Here is a 14,541-nt window from a genome sequence, read left to right as displayed (position 1 = left end):
TAGCCAAACCATACGCAGAAACTCAAAAAACGAATGCCAAACTTTACCGAATTCATCAATGTGTACATCATCGGTGATTCTTCAAAGATGTTAAACAGAATGATAAAAGGTCTTCGGCTTATTCACGTATCAAATTCAAGAAAAGAAAGACAATAGGGATAATCCTTTAGCGGGATATAGTAGAGGAAAAGAAAGAACATACTGATATACGGCGACCATAATATCAAAATATCTTTTTTAGCTTACCCATATGCTTGCTTGATGTTTATACCCGGTGTGTAATGCTCATACAATATTCAAATATGTCTAATAGTTGTCTCAATCCTCGCATAGAAATTATTCACCACCATAAGTATTGATGTACTTTCAAAGAAATCAGTACGTGTAATAGTCTCGACCACGTCGGTGGTAAGCCGTTCGTTCACGCTCGTTGACAAGTTACACACACACACAAAAAAAGAAAAACATGTAGCGTTGGAGAATGGTGCGTCATGTTGATAGAGACTAGGTGTTAACATCCAGTACACTTTAAGCGTACAAAGCTTATAGTTTTCAACGGATTCTTCGACGACTATTAAGTGCGAAAGTGATAACTTAACGGTTATTAAAAGATTTGCATTGTTAGTACAAGTGAGACCGGATGATATTCGGTATTAAAGATTAATATATAACTAGTTATTAATAAACAATAAAATAAACTGCGATTGAATACTGGTAAATCGAAACAATACCCTGTCTTAAATCGCAGATTAATGTCAATTAAATCTTGATTTTTAAAACGATTATGTGAAATCATTGACGTAGCTAGGGTTAGTGCCACGCGGGACAGGCCTTGGGATTATCCACCACCCCACCCCGCACTATAAACACTATACATCTAAATACTCAAACATACTAAACTATTTATTAAACAATGTGTTAGAAGTCTTTCAAACAACCCCCCCCCCCCCTCTCCACCACCCTCCCCTCTCCCCGCAAAAGTGACACCTGGTACGCTACTATTATAAATTCACTTTCGTAATTTCAAACGTCGGATAGACTGTTGTTTTCGTTGTATTTGGTTTGTATGCGATAGTGCAGAAAACGTTGAGTATATAATCCTCTTTGATTTGGCAATGTTTTTGTTTAAATTGACCATATATCCAACACTATCCTTAAATTCGTATTCCTCTATATGATTTGTTCATTTTTTAACGGAATGTGTACGTGTATCACCAGGCTGGAAATTATTTAACTTCAACTTCTATTGTTTTAAAGGACAATATTGGTGTCAGTCATTATCACATATGTGATAGAACTGGTTAAACCCGTTCCAAATATATATAATTTTATCACAGAGATCATTGCTAAGAAATTATTAGTGAGCAGAAATTCGCCCGTGTATCTGTTATCACTCGTCACTTCAGTCAGTTATATGTGTTCGTCACTTCCGTTTGTTGAACCCTTCATTACTCATCTATCGTAGCAATGATCTCTGTGATAAAATAGTATTTGGAACGTGTTTAACCAGTTCTATAACATATGTGATAATGACTGACACCAACATTGGAGCAAAGGGTAATCATCAGAGTGCCGCATGCATTAGTGGTTTGGTGTAGTCTCCCAGAGTCTTCGTCAAGGGCCTCATTAAACAGAAACTAAAATCTTGGAATCCCATTGCTGACTGCAGGTGCTGGTCTGAACAGTGACGGCAACCACCCCCCCCCTCCCCCGCATCCGCGCCTGAGTAAATATACGTGCCACTAACCACGACATTGATCGTGATGTATTAGCCTCAGATTAACAATGTGCATATAATAATCTATTGTAAAATAATCTCACGACCCGAATAACTCTCATTCAATAATTCATTTTGTAAAGTGGTCGTAAAATTCTAACAGTCTTTTTAACACGTATAATCGCTATAGCGGTTGAGTTGTCGATTTCATTGGATTTTTTTTATGTTGATTTGTTTTGTGTTTAAAAATAATAATGATTTCCGTCTATGACTCACTAAGCCACAAATCAAATTATAATTACTTAACAAACGCACATCTTTTAATCTTTTTGAAACTAATCGAAATATCACATCCGATTCTATGAGGTCGAAATGATTTAAATACGGGGTGGTGGGGGTTGGGGGGGGGGGCTGAATAGTGTGCGTTGAATCATAAGGTCTGTCATTGAGTCAAGTGACGTGGTTTCGATTCTCCACTTGTACGTGACAAGGAGAAGGATCGCTTGTCTAACCTCGTGGGTATTCTCCGGGTCCTCCAGTTTCCCCCCACTGCTAAAGACCTCTACGCGTAAGCTATACGTTAGCCCCGAAATGGCCTAGTTTGTGTCGATTGGACGTTAAATCCCATTTCTCTCCTTCTCCCCTTTAAATACATCACCAATTGAATTATAAAAACGATCACAGACTTATATTATAGAATTGTGTCGGGAGTGGTATGTTAAAGATAATGACTTCTGTTCAGTCCACCCACCTTTATTTGTACAATACTGTACGCATTTACCGGTATTCAATACATTTTGTTGGCTATTGAGTGTTAAGTGAAAATGGCGTCACTATTTGTAAGTACAGGTATAATCGCTCTGTAAGGTGGGTGCAGATTAGCGTTGACTAACTAGTTTATTCTTGTCAATATCTGGCTAAACGATAGGGCCATAGAAATAAAATGCGTCTACTCCTTCTCACGACCAAGCGTGCGATAGACCACTTCAGTCTATCGACGTAGGTTTTCTCATGGGCCCCAATGTTGCATACCCCTTACCAAGACATGAAATGAAATGGGGTTTAACGTCCTACTGTTCTGCTCACTGAGCAAGAACCGCTACGAGAAAGCTGTATGTTACTCCCGAAATGACCTTGTTAAGCTCCTCTCTCCCCTCTCCCCCCCTCTCTCTCTCCCCCTATCTCTTACCTTTTATGCCTATGTCCCGAGACGGGTAGTTCACATGTCTTTCTATTTCCATTATCCTGGACGTTTTACTTCTAATTGAAACAGCATGAATGTGTCATTGAAACAAAGTCAGTCTATTATTTAAAATTCAAGAAAAAAAATGATACGCTACTAATAATAGGACAGTAGTTTCCGATCTTTTATGGGCCATGCCCCGCGCCTTAACACCTTATAAACTTGTAATCCTCCCCGACCACTTCCGACCTTCAGCATAGAAACCAAATGTTTGGAGGCATTATGATATAAATTATAAATGCTACCCGCACCTTCTCCCAACCTCCCCAACCCTAAGAGGCGTGCGTATCACTTTGTGTACCAATGTGTATCATTACACAGTATACTAGAAATATTACGTTTACTATATAATAGATCTTACCTCAATGTCGTATAAATTAGGATACGATTTATTCGATTTTAACCGTATGTTATCCTTTATTAAAACGTCATCAAAGTAAACTACTGTAGAGATTTCATCGATATAGAATCCGTGCTTCCTCTTACTATAGTATACTTATGAGATTATTAAGTCTGATGTATTCCCACTTTTATATAAACTAACTTGTCACGGCTTTTTTCATGGTCGACTGAATCTCAGCGGTGTACATATCGATTTTGTTTTGGAGGGTGGAGGGGGTAGCAAACATGAGACCGATTGATACACAGGCCCCTATAGTGCGAGTGGCACATCCTCGGGCCGATCACAGCAGGTGCGAGCTTTCTAGGGGGTCCTGAGGCATGCTCCCCCGGAAAAATATTTGAATTGCAGAATGCTGATGGTCAGAAAACACTTATAACATGAGTAAAATTGAGTACTGCGGATGAGAATTCATGTTATTTATTAAGAATTATGCATGAAAGTACAATGTACTGCGAATCTGTGACAACTTCTCAAAGTGATAATAATTACATCATTTACATGGATCTATATCTTCGATATATTGTTGTGGTGAATATCCATAGATATGTCCCCAGATTTTCATCAAGCGTCCGCGCTTAGTCACGTTTGACCGCCGATCGGCTGCCGCTGCCCGGGCAAAATTTCCCTCATAGCACACTGTATGGCGTATGCCCGTCTTCATTAGCCCAGTATAGGAGCAGAACAGTAGGACGTTAAACCCCATTTCATTTCATTTCCACAGATCGGCGATTTTGTCAAGGTCGATCGTGTCCGCCAGGTCACGCTCACACGCAAGAGTCAATAATTCATTGGGGTGCATAACAGTTTTTACTAATTTGAGCTTTGAAAAACCGGCTCGTATTGTGCTATCCAATCAACGCAATCATACGTATACAGATATATTCATATATTAAGTATTTGGGATTTTTCCCTTCTATTTCGACATTGTTTGTTTACCTCAATAATTAATTTAGTCGCCGATGCATAATTTTGAGATCGACTGCACTTATTTTGAGACTGACGAGTTTTTTCTCTGCGGGGGTGTACCCCCCCCCCCCACATTTACGCCCCTGAAAAACCTCATCTATATAAGACTACATTAGATGTATATTGATTTTAGTTCGGCAAGTTTATAAAAACCAATGGTGGGTGTGGTCAATTCAATAGTATTTGCACTTTAATGTTAATAAACGATTTATTTTTCAGAAAGCCAACCACAAAAATCAGCCCCACCTTCTTCTGTCAAAGCTTTTAATTGACGTGAGCCCACAAATCAACATAGGATTAGATTTTAAGCATTTGACAAATCTTTCAATGGCGTGAAATGTGGTCAACAGTTGAAAACATTCAGCGAACCCATACACGGACATTTTAAAATTTCTGATATCATCACTTATTCAATTAGTTGGGATAGGGTCGATATTAAAGTGTGGGAACGCCGCGGTAATGGAGCAGCTGGGTAACGGATCTATCGACTAGAATGTCTATGGTTGGAAACCCTGTTTGGGCCGAGAAGAAGTTCGTTGGTCGTCAAGCTCGGTTCACACATGTAAGGGGTCATATCTGCGGGGCTGATAAGGAGAGTATGTCTAGTTTGAGGAATGGTACGAAATGCCCCCCCCCCTCCAACAGTTGGAAATTGAGAGAGAGAGAGAGAGAGAGAGAGAGAGAGAATGGGTTTAACGTCCACTCGACACAAACTAGGTCATTTCGGGACTTACATATGGTTTAATTTTATTTCAATAATTCGCTTGCGCGTAGGGGTCATTAGCAGTGGGAGGAAACCAGAGGACCCGGAGAAAACCCACGAGGTTGGACAGGCGACCCTACTCCTTGTCACGTACAACCGGGGATTCGAAACCAAGCCAGTTGACTCAATGACAGACTTTACGATATACAGCGCGCACGTGCTAACCATTTAGCCACCCAACTTCCCGGAAATTGAAGAAACGCCGCTGTCTGGTCAAATTTGCTTACCTAGCATTATACACTTAAACATAGAAATAAAACTGAGTCCCATGTTGATCTCAAAAGTACTGTGTTGACATGACATTAAACCGCGTTCCACCTCAAGACCTTCAGTAAATTAATTAAAAGATGGATTCAGCCAGTTTTATAATCGTTTTGAATAATCAACTGTAATTATAATATGATAATGTTTTATAACTTAATTTCCCAGGCTAGTCATGGTTTAATACACCTATATAATAATTGGAGTAAATAAACACAGAGGTCTTTTATTTCAAATTGATAGGAAATATATTTTTATTCAAGCTACAGCTACTACTACCACACCCTCCAATTCCCTCTTAAATACTTACTCCTCGCAGTGTTTCGTTTGATTAGACCTAGAGAAGATTTCTCGGGTCATTGCGTCAGGAATATGTCTGAAATACAGCGTGTATGATGTCAGGGTTGGGTGATGTAAATCAACGTGATGTTAAAATTATTAATATTAAAAAATGCACATTAAATTACAAAAGAGTCAGCATTCTTGTTAAGCCGTGGACTTTCTTTACAGTAACTACATTATAACGAAGATACATTTTCAAATAATTTCTCACTGTGTTAAATTGGATCATATAGCCTTAATCAAAGCATGGTGGGAATCTGAAATTTAGAATAATTTATCGATATATAATCTAATCTACACAAATCTACATCAATATTAAAGTTTATGTGGGAATATTTGTATTTCTTGATAGTTTGTATCTCACAAAATAGGAACCCAGTGGACGAATGTGACATGAAACAATAATACAGTCATTTTAGGAGAGTGGTAATAGCTGACACAGACAAATGATGTGCCTGATGACATAACTGCTCGTTTGGAAAAAATGTTTGTACCATGTACAGCGAAAGGCGACTTACATCAGCAGATGACACTAGAAGAAAGATTTTCAGGAAGAATTTTAACTGTGATGAAAAATAACAAACCCTCCTTTCTTTATTACCATCGTGCCTGAGTATAGTCTTTTGCTGTACATTAAACGCAACAATATGATCAAACAGTTTGCCCTGCGATACAAGGCTGGAATGAAGATTTACAATGTGAATGGGTATCTGAAGCATATCCAAAGGATATATGCGAGCTGCTGATTAACCATCCAGAAGATATCTATCCTGCTCATATTATGTTGTAATTTGATTTTGAATCTTCTGACGAAATTAGTACTGAACGAAAAGGCGATCTGATTAAAATACAGCTGTATATTTCGTTTCATTTTTTTTATACTTCCGATGACCTACACTACATGAAAATCTGACCTGTTGTACTGGGAGGTCGCGCCAGGGGTCATAGAGCTGCTTTCGACCCTATGACAGAGCACGCCAAGAACTCGCCGTAACAGACAGCTTCATTGGCTAATTCCTCACATCAACTAGACCGTCTGTTGCATAACAACCCTTCTAGGTCCTAGTGTTGTGAAGACAAGTAAAACGAAATTTTGAACTAAAAAACGAAACGAAATAACATCTGTGTTTTAACCAGATTGAACGAAAAAGCTAACGAGGAAACACTTTTCAGGTCAATTTTGACCAAATGGTTTCTATCCCCAAAATTACATTTGACCCCACTCCCCGCCCCATACAATGGGAATCTTTAGAGATGTGCAGCAGAATTAAAAAGTAATATTTTTACCAAGCTCTAAGAAAATCATCATTTAAATGAACGTGAACTCATTTCCCGCCAATTTTACGCCCCCGCCCCCTCTAATTACACGCTCAGCTGCTACCCCCATCCCTTCTCCCCAGAAATCAAAACAGTTGTCCAAGGGCATCATATACACTTCTTTAGAGATGAACAGTCCTAGAAATTTCTGTTATTTATTATATAACATGATAATCATTTATGTCAACAATAATGACATTTCCACCTAATTGTAGACATTGGACGCCCCATATCTCAAAAACGCCCCCCAAACGCCTGATCACCACCCAGGGGTTCGGAATCTACGCAAAAAACTGGTCTCGAAAAACTTGGTCTCATAAATTCACAGCTCGGGTGGCGATTCCCCCCCCCCCCCGCCTTCAGCCACCGGACAAAAATTACAAAAGAGTCAGCATTACAAAAGAGTCAGTCGTGGACTTTTCTTACAGTAACTACATTATAACAAAGATACATTTTCAAATATTTTCTCACTGTGTTAAATTGGATCATAATATATAGCCCTACTCAAAACATGGCTGAGATTCTGATGATTAGAATATATAATCTCATCTACATAAATCTACATCAATATTGTAGTTTATGTGGGAATATTTGTATTTGTTGATACACATGAATTATGGTTGTTAAATGGGCCGTTTTATAGCAAGGAAGTAGATTATCTTTTTCCAATAAAAATGTTTAGCTGTTTGCTTCATAATTTTTCGACAATAGCCCCTTTTTTGTGCCGTTATCATTTTGAATGAATTTTGTCTTGGGTACTTTTTTCATTTGTTCAGACCTAAGTTGAATATCAGTGATCGCTAATTCGAAACGGGGGTGGATGGCCGAATGGTTAGCACGTGTGCGCTGTATCATGAGGTCTGTCAACTGGAGTGGTTTCGAATCCCCGGTTGTACGTGACAAGGAGTAGGGTCGCCTGTCCAACCTTGTGGGTTTTCTCCGAGTCCTCCGGTTTCCTCCTACTGCTAAAGACCCCTACGCGCAAGCGAATTATTGAAATAAAATTAAACCATATGTTAGTCCTGAAATGATCTAATTTGTGTCGAGTGGAAGTTAAACCCCATTTCTCTCTCTCTCTCTCTCTCTCTCTCTTCATTTCTAATGCCACGTGTACAGTGAGAGGAGGAATCTTTGGTCCGGACAATTTGAAAGGCTAGACATCATCGGATCAAAATTGAAAGCGGCTTGATACTTAATTTAATTACATGTTATCAAAGGGAAATAATTCATGCAATATAGTGGAAACCTATAAGGACACAGCTCACCAAATATTTCTACGCCGTCACCCACGAATGTAGGGCAAAAGTTATTTTTAGTCTTTCTCTCCCTTTCCCTTTTTCCCCCTTTTGCATGGCGATTTTTGTTGACTTTTTGGTGTAGAATCGAAGAAAAGGGTTTGAAAATACATGTTCTACCAGGTTTTGGTGAATATTCATGATTTTGAGGCGGAAGGATACAAGAGTTGAGAGGTTGGTTAGGTTGAAATGTAGGGTCCAAAATTGCATGTTTTCTTGTCTCTACTTCCAGCTTGTGTATCTCAAGTTTTCCATGGTAAACCTCATACGTGCTTTTGGGCAAGAGGTTGCCACATGTTGCTCCATCTATGGTAGAAAGCGTTCTACCCAACGAAAATTTGGGAAAAAGTTAGAGCCGGTCTAAGAGACGAGAATTAACATTAAAGTCAAAGGGCAAATATTTAGTGATCTGTGGCCATAAACTATTATTAAATAACTGGTCTAATTACCCCCTTTCTGTGCAAAACTTATCAAAATAACTCAGTTTATTAGTTAAGTTGGCATGAGCGGTGCATTAAAGGGTAGATAATTAAAGCAGGATTCGGTCAATTAATACCATACTGATGCAATCATAAAGAAAGAAGGAAACATTAAGAATAGTTTAAAATTGGGCTCAGCAACATTTTCACACGGAGCAATAACTGTTTCACAAGATGGGCTGATAACGTTTTGTGAGGTCTATTAAACCGTAGAAATTGGCCATTGCATATTTGGGATTATTTTCAGAGTTTAAATTTAATTCGTCTGACGAAATTTGTTCAATTTCTCTACCTCTTTTACAATTCTGACAGACAGGCAAACAGATATTTCGGGGAGTCAGGGTGGCTCAGTGAGTAAGACGTTGGCTCGCTAACCTGGAGGTCCCGTCTTCGATCCCTGCGTTGGCCGAGAAAATTCATCGGGATTTTCCCGCGTAGTTCCCCTCTCTGTTTTGCCGGACAGCGGTCCTGGCAAGGCACAGCGTATAGTCGTTCGGATGGAACTGAAAAGCCTAGTAATCCGACCCAGTCATAGATAGTGGTAGATTTATATTTAAAGGAAGCTTAATTTTAATTGTAGCTAACTATATAAAGAATATTCACCATTATTTAAGACAGACTCCACCCACATCCTTAATATATAGGGCGGAACCGAAATTCCCAAACCATTTGAATAAAGCTAATGTGTACGTGCGTGTGATTATCATTTGAAATATTTCACAAGTTACCTCCCTTTCAATCAAACGCCCGTTGTATTTCCTGTCGAATACATTACCTGACAGTATTATTATTATTATGACGCATTGTCCATAACTTTAAGGCTAAACCTATAAATGACGACTAATGTCAGATAAAAGAACAAACGTAAACAAGGGTGTTCAGGAGGGTTTCTGGCCAAATAAATTCAATTCAAAAGGTCATATTTTCAATAGTTAATTTTAATCTCAAATGGCCAATGCGACATATTGTATATTTCTGAACGATATTTTCAGCATCGTTCTAAACGAATATATGCAATAGTTATGAAATTAAATGAAATAGGATTCAACTAACCGGGCTAATGAAATGAAGTGAAATGGGGTTTAACGTCCTACTGTTCTGTTCCTACTGGGCTAATGAAGACGGGACCGGGCTAATGAAGATACACATACGCCAAGACCCTGAAAAATCCAACTTTCTTGGTCAACACCAGGGCCCAGTTCCTAGAAAATTCTTAAAGTAAGCACAAAGTCATGCTTCACTTTTTCTTACTTAAGAAAATTATAAAAATACCGTCCCTAGAAAATTCTCAAGACCATTCTTACGAAAGCACAAGTCAAGTATAAGTCTAAGCACATTGTGACTGGTAAAGTTTACCATAAACTGAGACTACGATGCTCTTTTCTTTAACGTCATAACGTTGAAATCAGTTTGTCTCGGCATAACTTTTATCTTTTCATCGTTTACCGTGAAACAAAGTAGTGCAGCTTTACGGTTGTGCTAATAATTTTGGATATATATATATACCCCTATACCCCAAATTCCAGACTCGGGGCAGACCTAGTGTAGCCGCCAACCCCGAACAGACCGGCTCGCGGGTCATAACTCCGAAACCGGAAGTGGTAGACTAACGCCACCTGGCCTATGTTACTCCCCGGTCCGAGCTACCCCTATACCCCAAATTTCAGACTCGGGGCAGACCTAGTGTAGCCGCCAACCCCGAACAGACAGACAGACAGACAGACAGGCAAACGACAGTCACAAATATATATAGATAACAAACATCTGACAGAATCACAGAAATTGATTAACAACTTGTCAGATTGTACGATGTGATAAGATTGTCACTGATTGATATGTTAATACAGGTGTATAATTTACCTGAGACAGCTAAGTTAATGAGAGTTTCCAAGCTCTGTCTTGAATTTACTTCAAACTTCTGTCAGATTTGTTCGAGCTGAGAAGTTAAATATAGCTGTGTGTGATATACAGTATTAACCTTATTAAACGTAGGACAAATTATTTTAGAGCATGTTCTTGAATTACTCTTTTTTTTTAAAACTTAGGTTAGATTGTATTTAGCTAAATCATTTACTATACTATCTCACAGGTAGGTCAAGGCGATTGATTTACCCACAATACACATACTTAAAAATTATATAGAAAGGATATTTTCAGAGAAAAACAAAATTGCGGAAGGTGCCCCGTGTGTCCTTCTAATGTCTCCATTTTTTCAATGCAGTAAAACCGTTAAATCATTTACTTTATGTCTACAGATAGGTCATAGGGATTGATTTACCCACAGCAAACATACTTCAACATTATATAGAAAGGATATTTTCGTGGAAAAATAAAATTGCGTCAGGTGCGTCGGAAACACCATTTTTTCAATACAGTAAAACCGTTAAAGAGGCATTATGGGAGATTTGATAAAGAACTGACAGTTCTCGCTATAAAAGTTTAAAAAAAATAGAATATGCTGAAAATTTCAGTCAAATTACTTCACTCTGAACCGAGATATTAGATTTTGAATTTTAGGCTAGCCTCGATCATCATTACTAAAGTCGGTGCGATAAAAAAAAAAACAATGTCTCGATTATCCATCAATCGATTTAATTATTTTTAAAAAAAAACGTATTCCAATCCAATGAATATCACAGGCTAGCTATGGCATCGAGAGTTAATTATGGTCTGGATCAGTTAATTAATGTCTAATAATTTAGATAACATTTCAGGCCTAAATAAAGATCTGCAATGGTCAGATTTACCTCTTGCATAATGTATTTTTAAATCATTTACTCTATGCCTACAGATAGGTCAGAGCGATTGATTTACCCACAACAAACATACTTAAACATTATATAGAAAGTCTATTTTCGGGGAAAAATAAAATTGCATCAGGTGTCTCGTGTCCTTCTACTGTCTCAACGGAAACGTCGTATTTTTAATACAGTAAACCAAAAGTATAACCCCATAAAAAGAGCCAATCATGGGCATCGCATCGCTCTATTAAAACCCTTAAAGGTCAGAGACTGAATGAATGAAATGGGGTATAACGTCCTATTTTCTGCACGAACCGACTTAATGGCGACGGAATACAGTATACTATGAGGGGAATTTTGCCCGGATGACACTGAAGGGTTCTTTTAAGTGCACGCCAACGCACACATGGGATCTCGGTTTTTCCTACCATTCGAACGGCTAGACAGTGCTCTTGGACAGGAACCTCTGTCCTGCATTACTGCCAATTGTGAAACCACACTTGGAAATCTCGGGAAACTTTAAGGCCAGAGGTCGGGGTGGGTGTGACCACTACTAGTGTTTAAACGATTTTGTTCGTTACTCAAATAACGTATCACTACTCATCACGTACCGGAAGTGCTTTGCATAATTCAGACCGCGTCTTATCTGATATTGATATGTATAAATACATATTTAGCAATTAAATGTTTCTCCACGGTGCCTTTTAATATGAAGTACAGTCATAATTAGGATAGGAGGTGTACATACCTTAAAGTCAGGGATGTATTCCAGTGAATTAAACTTGTTAGTTACCGGTGAAAGACTCTTCAAAACCCTTATCCTAGACCTGTACATTTATCTGAAGATGTTTGTAATAAAATACAATAACCCCAAGAAGTCACTGATAATAGGAAGTCTAAATAGGTCGTATAAGTTTCAAATTTCAATTTAATTGTCTTTCTGAGGCAGAGTGAGACAGTCTGATACATGTATTATAGTATTTCCTTATGTATTAATATTTCAATTTAGCCCGGATACTTCCTTGAAATATGTAAATGGGACGGGTTAACCCTGTAATAATAGATATCATACTGTGAGGAAAAAGCTGACTCTGTATGCTTTACTCTTGCTTGGCATCACAAATTAGTAACAAATCAAGGCATTAGTTGCTTTTTTTGGATTTAAAAATTAAAATGCAGATATACACGTAACATACCAATGACAAGAATATTATATATAAAATTGACCAGCCGGTTCATACCACCAAGCCCCCCCCCCCCCCACATACACACACCCCAAGCCCCATATAAACGAAGTTGACAGGCGTTTCGTTATCTGTCACTTAGTTATAATACTAAATTATTAAAGATACATTATGGGAGATTCGACAACGAGTTGGCAGTTCTCACTATAATACATGTAGTTAAAAACTAGATAATGTAAAGGCAATTTGCTGAAAATTTCATTCAAATTGATCCACTATGAACCGAGAACAAAGCGATTGAATTTCCGCCTAGCCTTGATCATCATTACTAAAATCAGTACGATAAACAGCATAGTCTCGATTATCCAGCTAATCGTTAAATCGTGAAGGAAAGTTATGCAGTAAATCGGCTCACAATCAACTAAAGATCGCAGGCTAGCGATGCCATCTAGAGTTGATTATGGTCTGTATAGGTTAATTAATGTCTAATTAATAACTTAGATAACATTTCAGGCCTAAAGAAAGACTTGTAATAAGCTGATTTATCTCTTGCATAATGTATGTTTAAGGTCGATTCGTCTTACATACAATGATCTATTGTATTGTCGATCAAGGTACAATAGTTTGTGCATGACAATGATTTATAACCTATTATTTACCTTTGTAAATTTTTAACAAAAGGAAATAATATATACCTGATGCATATCTATGTTTGCGTAATGGGCGCTTTCAAATACATCAGATGAATTTTGTGAAAAGGGTGTACAGTTTACCAAGTCGAGCGTTATATAATTTTTTAAATCGGAAACCACAAGTTCCTAAAAAATGCTACCACAAACAACCGCAACATCCCAAGCTATAGATGGGTTGGTTTTAAGTGTTATAAAAGTTATTGTATTATCTATCTTCTCAAAATTTCAATTTTATTGCTGAAGCGCACGTTTCTCTTTATATCTAACACTTTTTGTAGTGTTACTGTACTAGATATTTAACACAAACACATCAAAAACCTTTTTTCAGCGGGTAATCGGATTATGAACGACAAGCAAACACTCGTTACATTCATAACGCATATAAAACGCAAGTATATTAAGCGGAAGCCCCACCTAAGTAAATAAGCAACCCTAGTTAAGCCCTTATTTGTGTCATTCAAATATTTATCATACAATAACGGCACACCGTATTTAATATTAAGCTACGCCCAACTTTTAATAATCATTGTTATAAAAATTGTTTAAGCACTCCCCTCACTCATGTAATACAATTATCATAATATTCTACCAGTAACCCCCCCACTGTAAAGTTTACACCTATATTAAACCATTAACTCAGTATTTTCCATAGTATTTGAAATCAAAAACTCGAATAAGAAATTAAAATGAAATGAAATGGCGTTTAACGTCCTACTGTTTTGTGAGAAATTTTGCCGGCTCTAGGGCCTACTCCATATCGAATTCAAACTAACAACGGGTTTTTTTTACGTGCACGCCAATGTGTACACGGGACCTCGGGTTTCGTCCCATCTCAGCGGCTATATATTGTCTCTCGTCATGGCCCCTATCCTGCACTACTGACAAAAAAGAATCACACCGAAAAATCCCGATCAACTTTCTCGGTCAAGGCAGGGATCGAACACGGACCACCAGATTAGCCAGCCAATGCCTCACTCACTGAGCCACGGTAACTCGAATTGGAATTCAATATTGGTCCATTTCAATCAATATTGATGATCTTGCCGTGATAATATGGAATGAACATATTATAATTAGTACACGATTCGTGTATTCTATGGTTTCGGGTGTCATTTGTAATGAACAGAGAAAAGCATAA

At 38.0% G+C, this 14,541-nt stretch overlaps 1 protein-coding gene across 4 annotated transcripts in view; it reads right to left on the bottom strand.

Annotated features, from left to right (window-relative positions):
- LOC126830893 (uncharacterized) overlaps nt 1–14,541 on the bottom strand; it is a 50,632-nt gene that overhangs the window by 21,082 nt on the left and 15,009 nt on the right. The window contains exon 1 of one of the 4 annotated variants that reach the window (XM_050561381.2): nt 3,322–3,462. The exons of 1 other annotated variant lie outside the window; for it this stretch is intronic. Coding sequence is in view for 1 of the 3 variants with exons in the window: in XM_050561380.2 (XP_050417337.1) it covers nt 247–250 (4 nt within the window). In the remaining 2 variants the exon portion in view is untranslated. Of the gene's footprint in view, nt 1–246; nt 408–2,906; nt 2,929–3,321; nt 3,463–14,541 lie in introns of those variants that run through there. 2 more of the 4 variants (XM_050561377.2, XM_050561380.2) reach the window with 2 other exon arrangements.

The sequence above is a fragment of the Patella vulgata genome, chromosome 8, assembly GCF_932274485.2.
Source record: "Patella vulgata chromosome 8, xgPatVulg1.2, whole genome shotgun sequence".
Lineage (NCBI taxonomy): Eukaryota > Metazoa > Mollusca > Gastropoda > Patellidae > Patella > Patella vulgata.
This window is presented reverse-complemented; position numbering and strand designations above follow the sequence as displayed.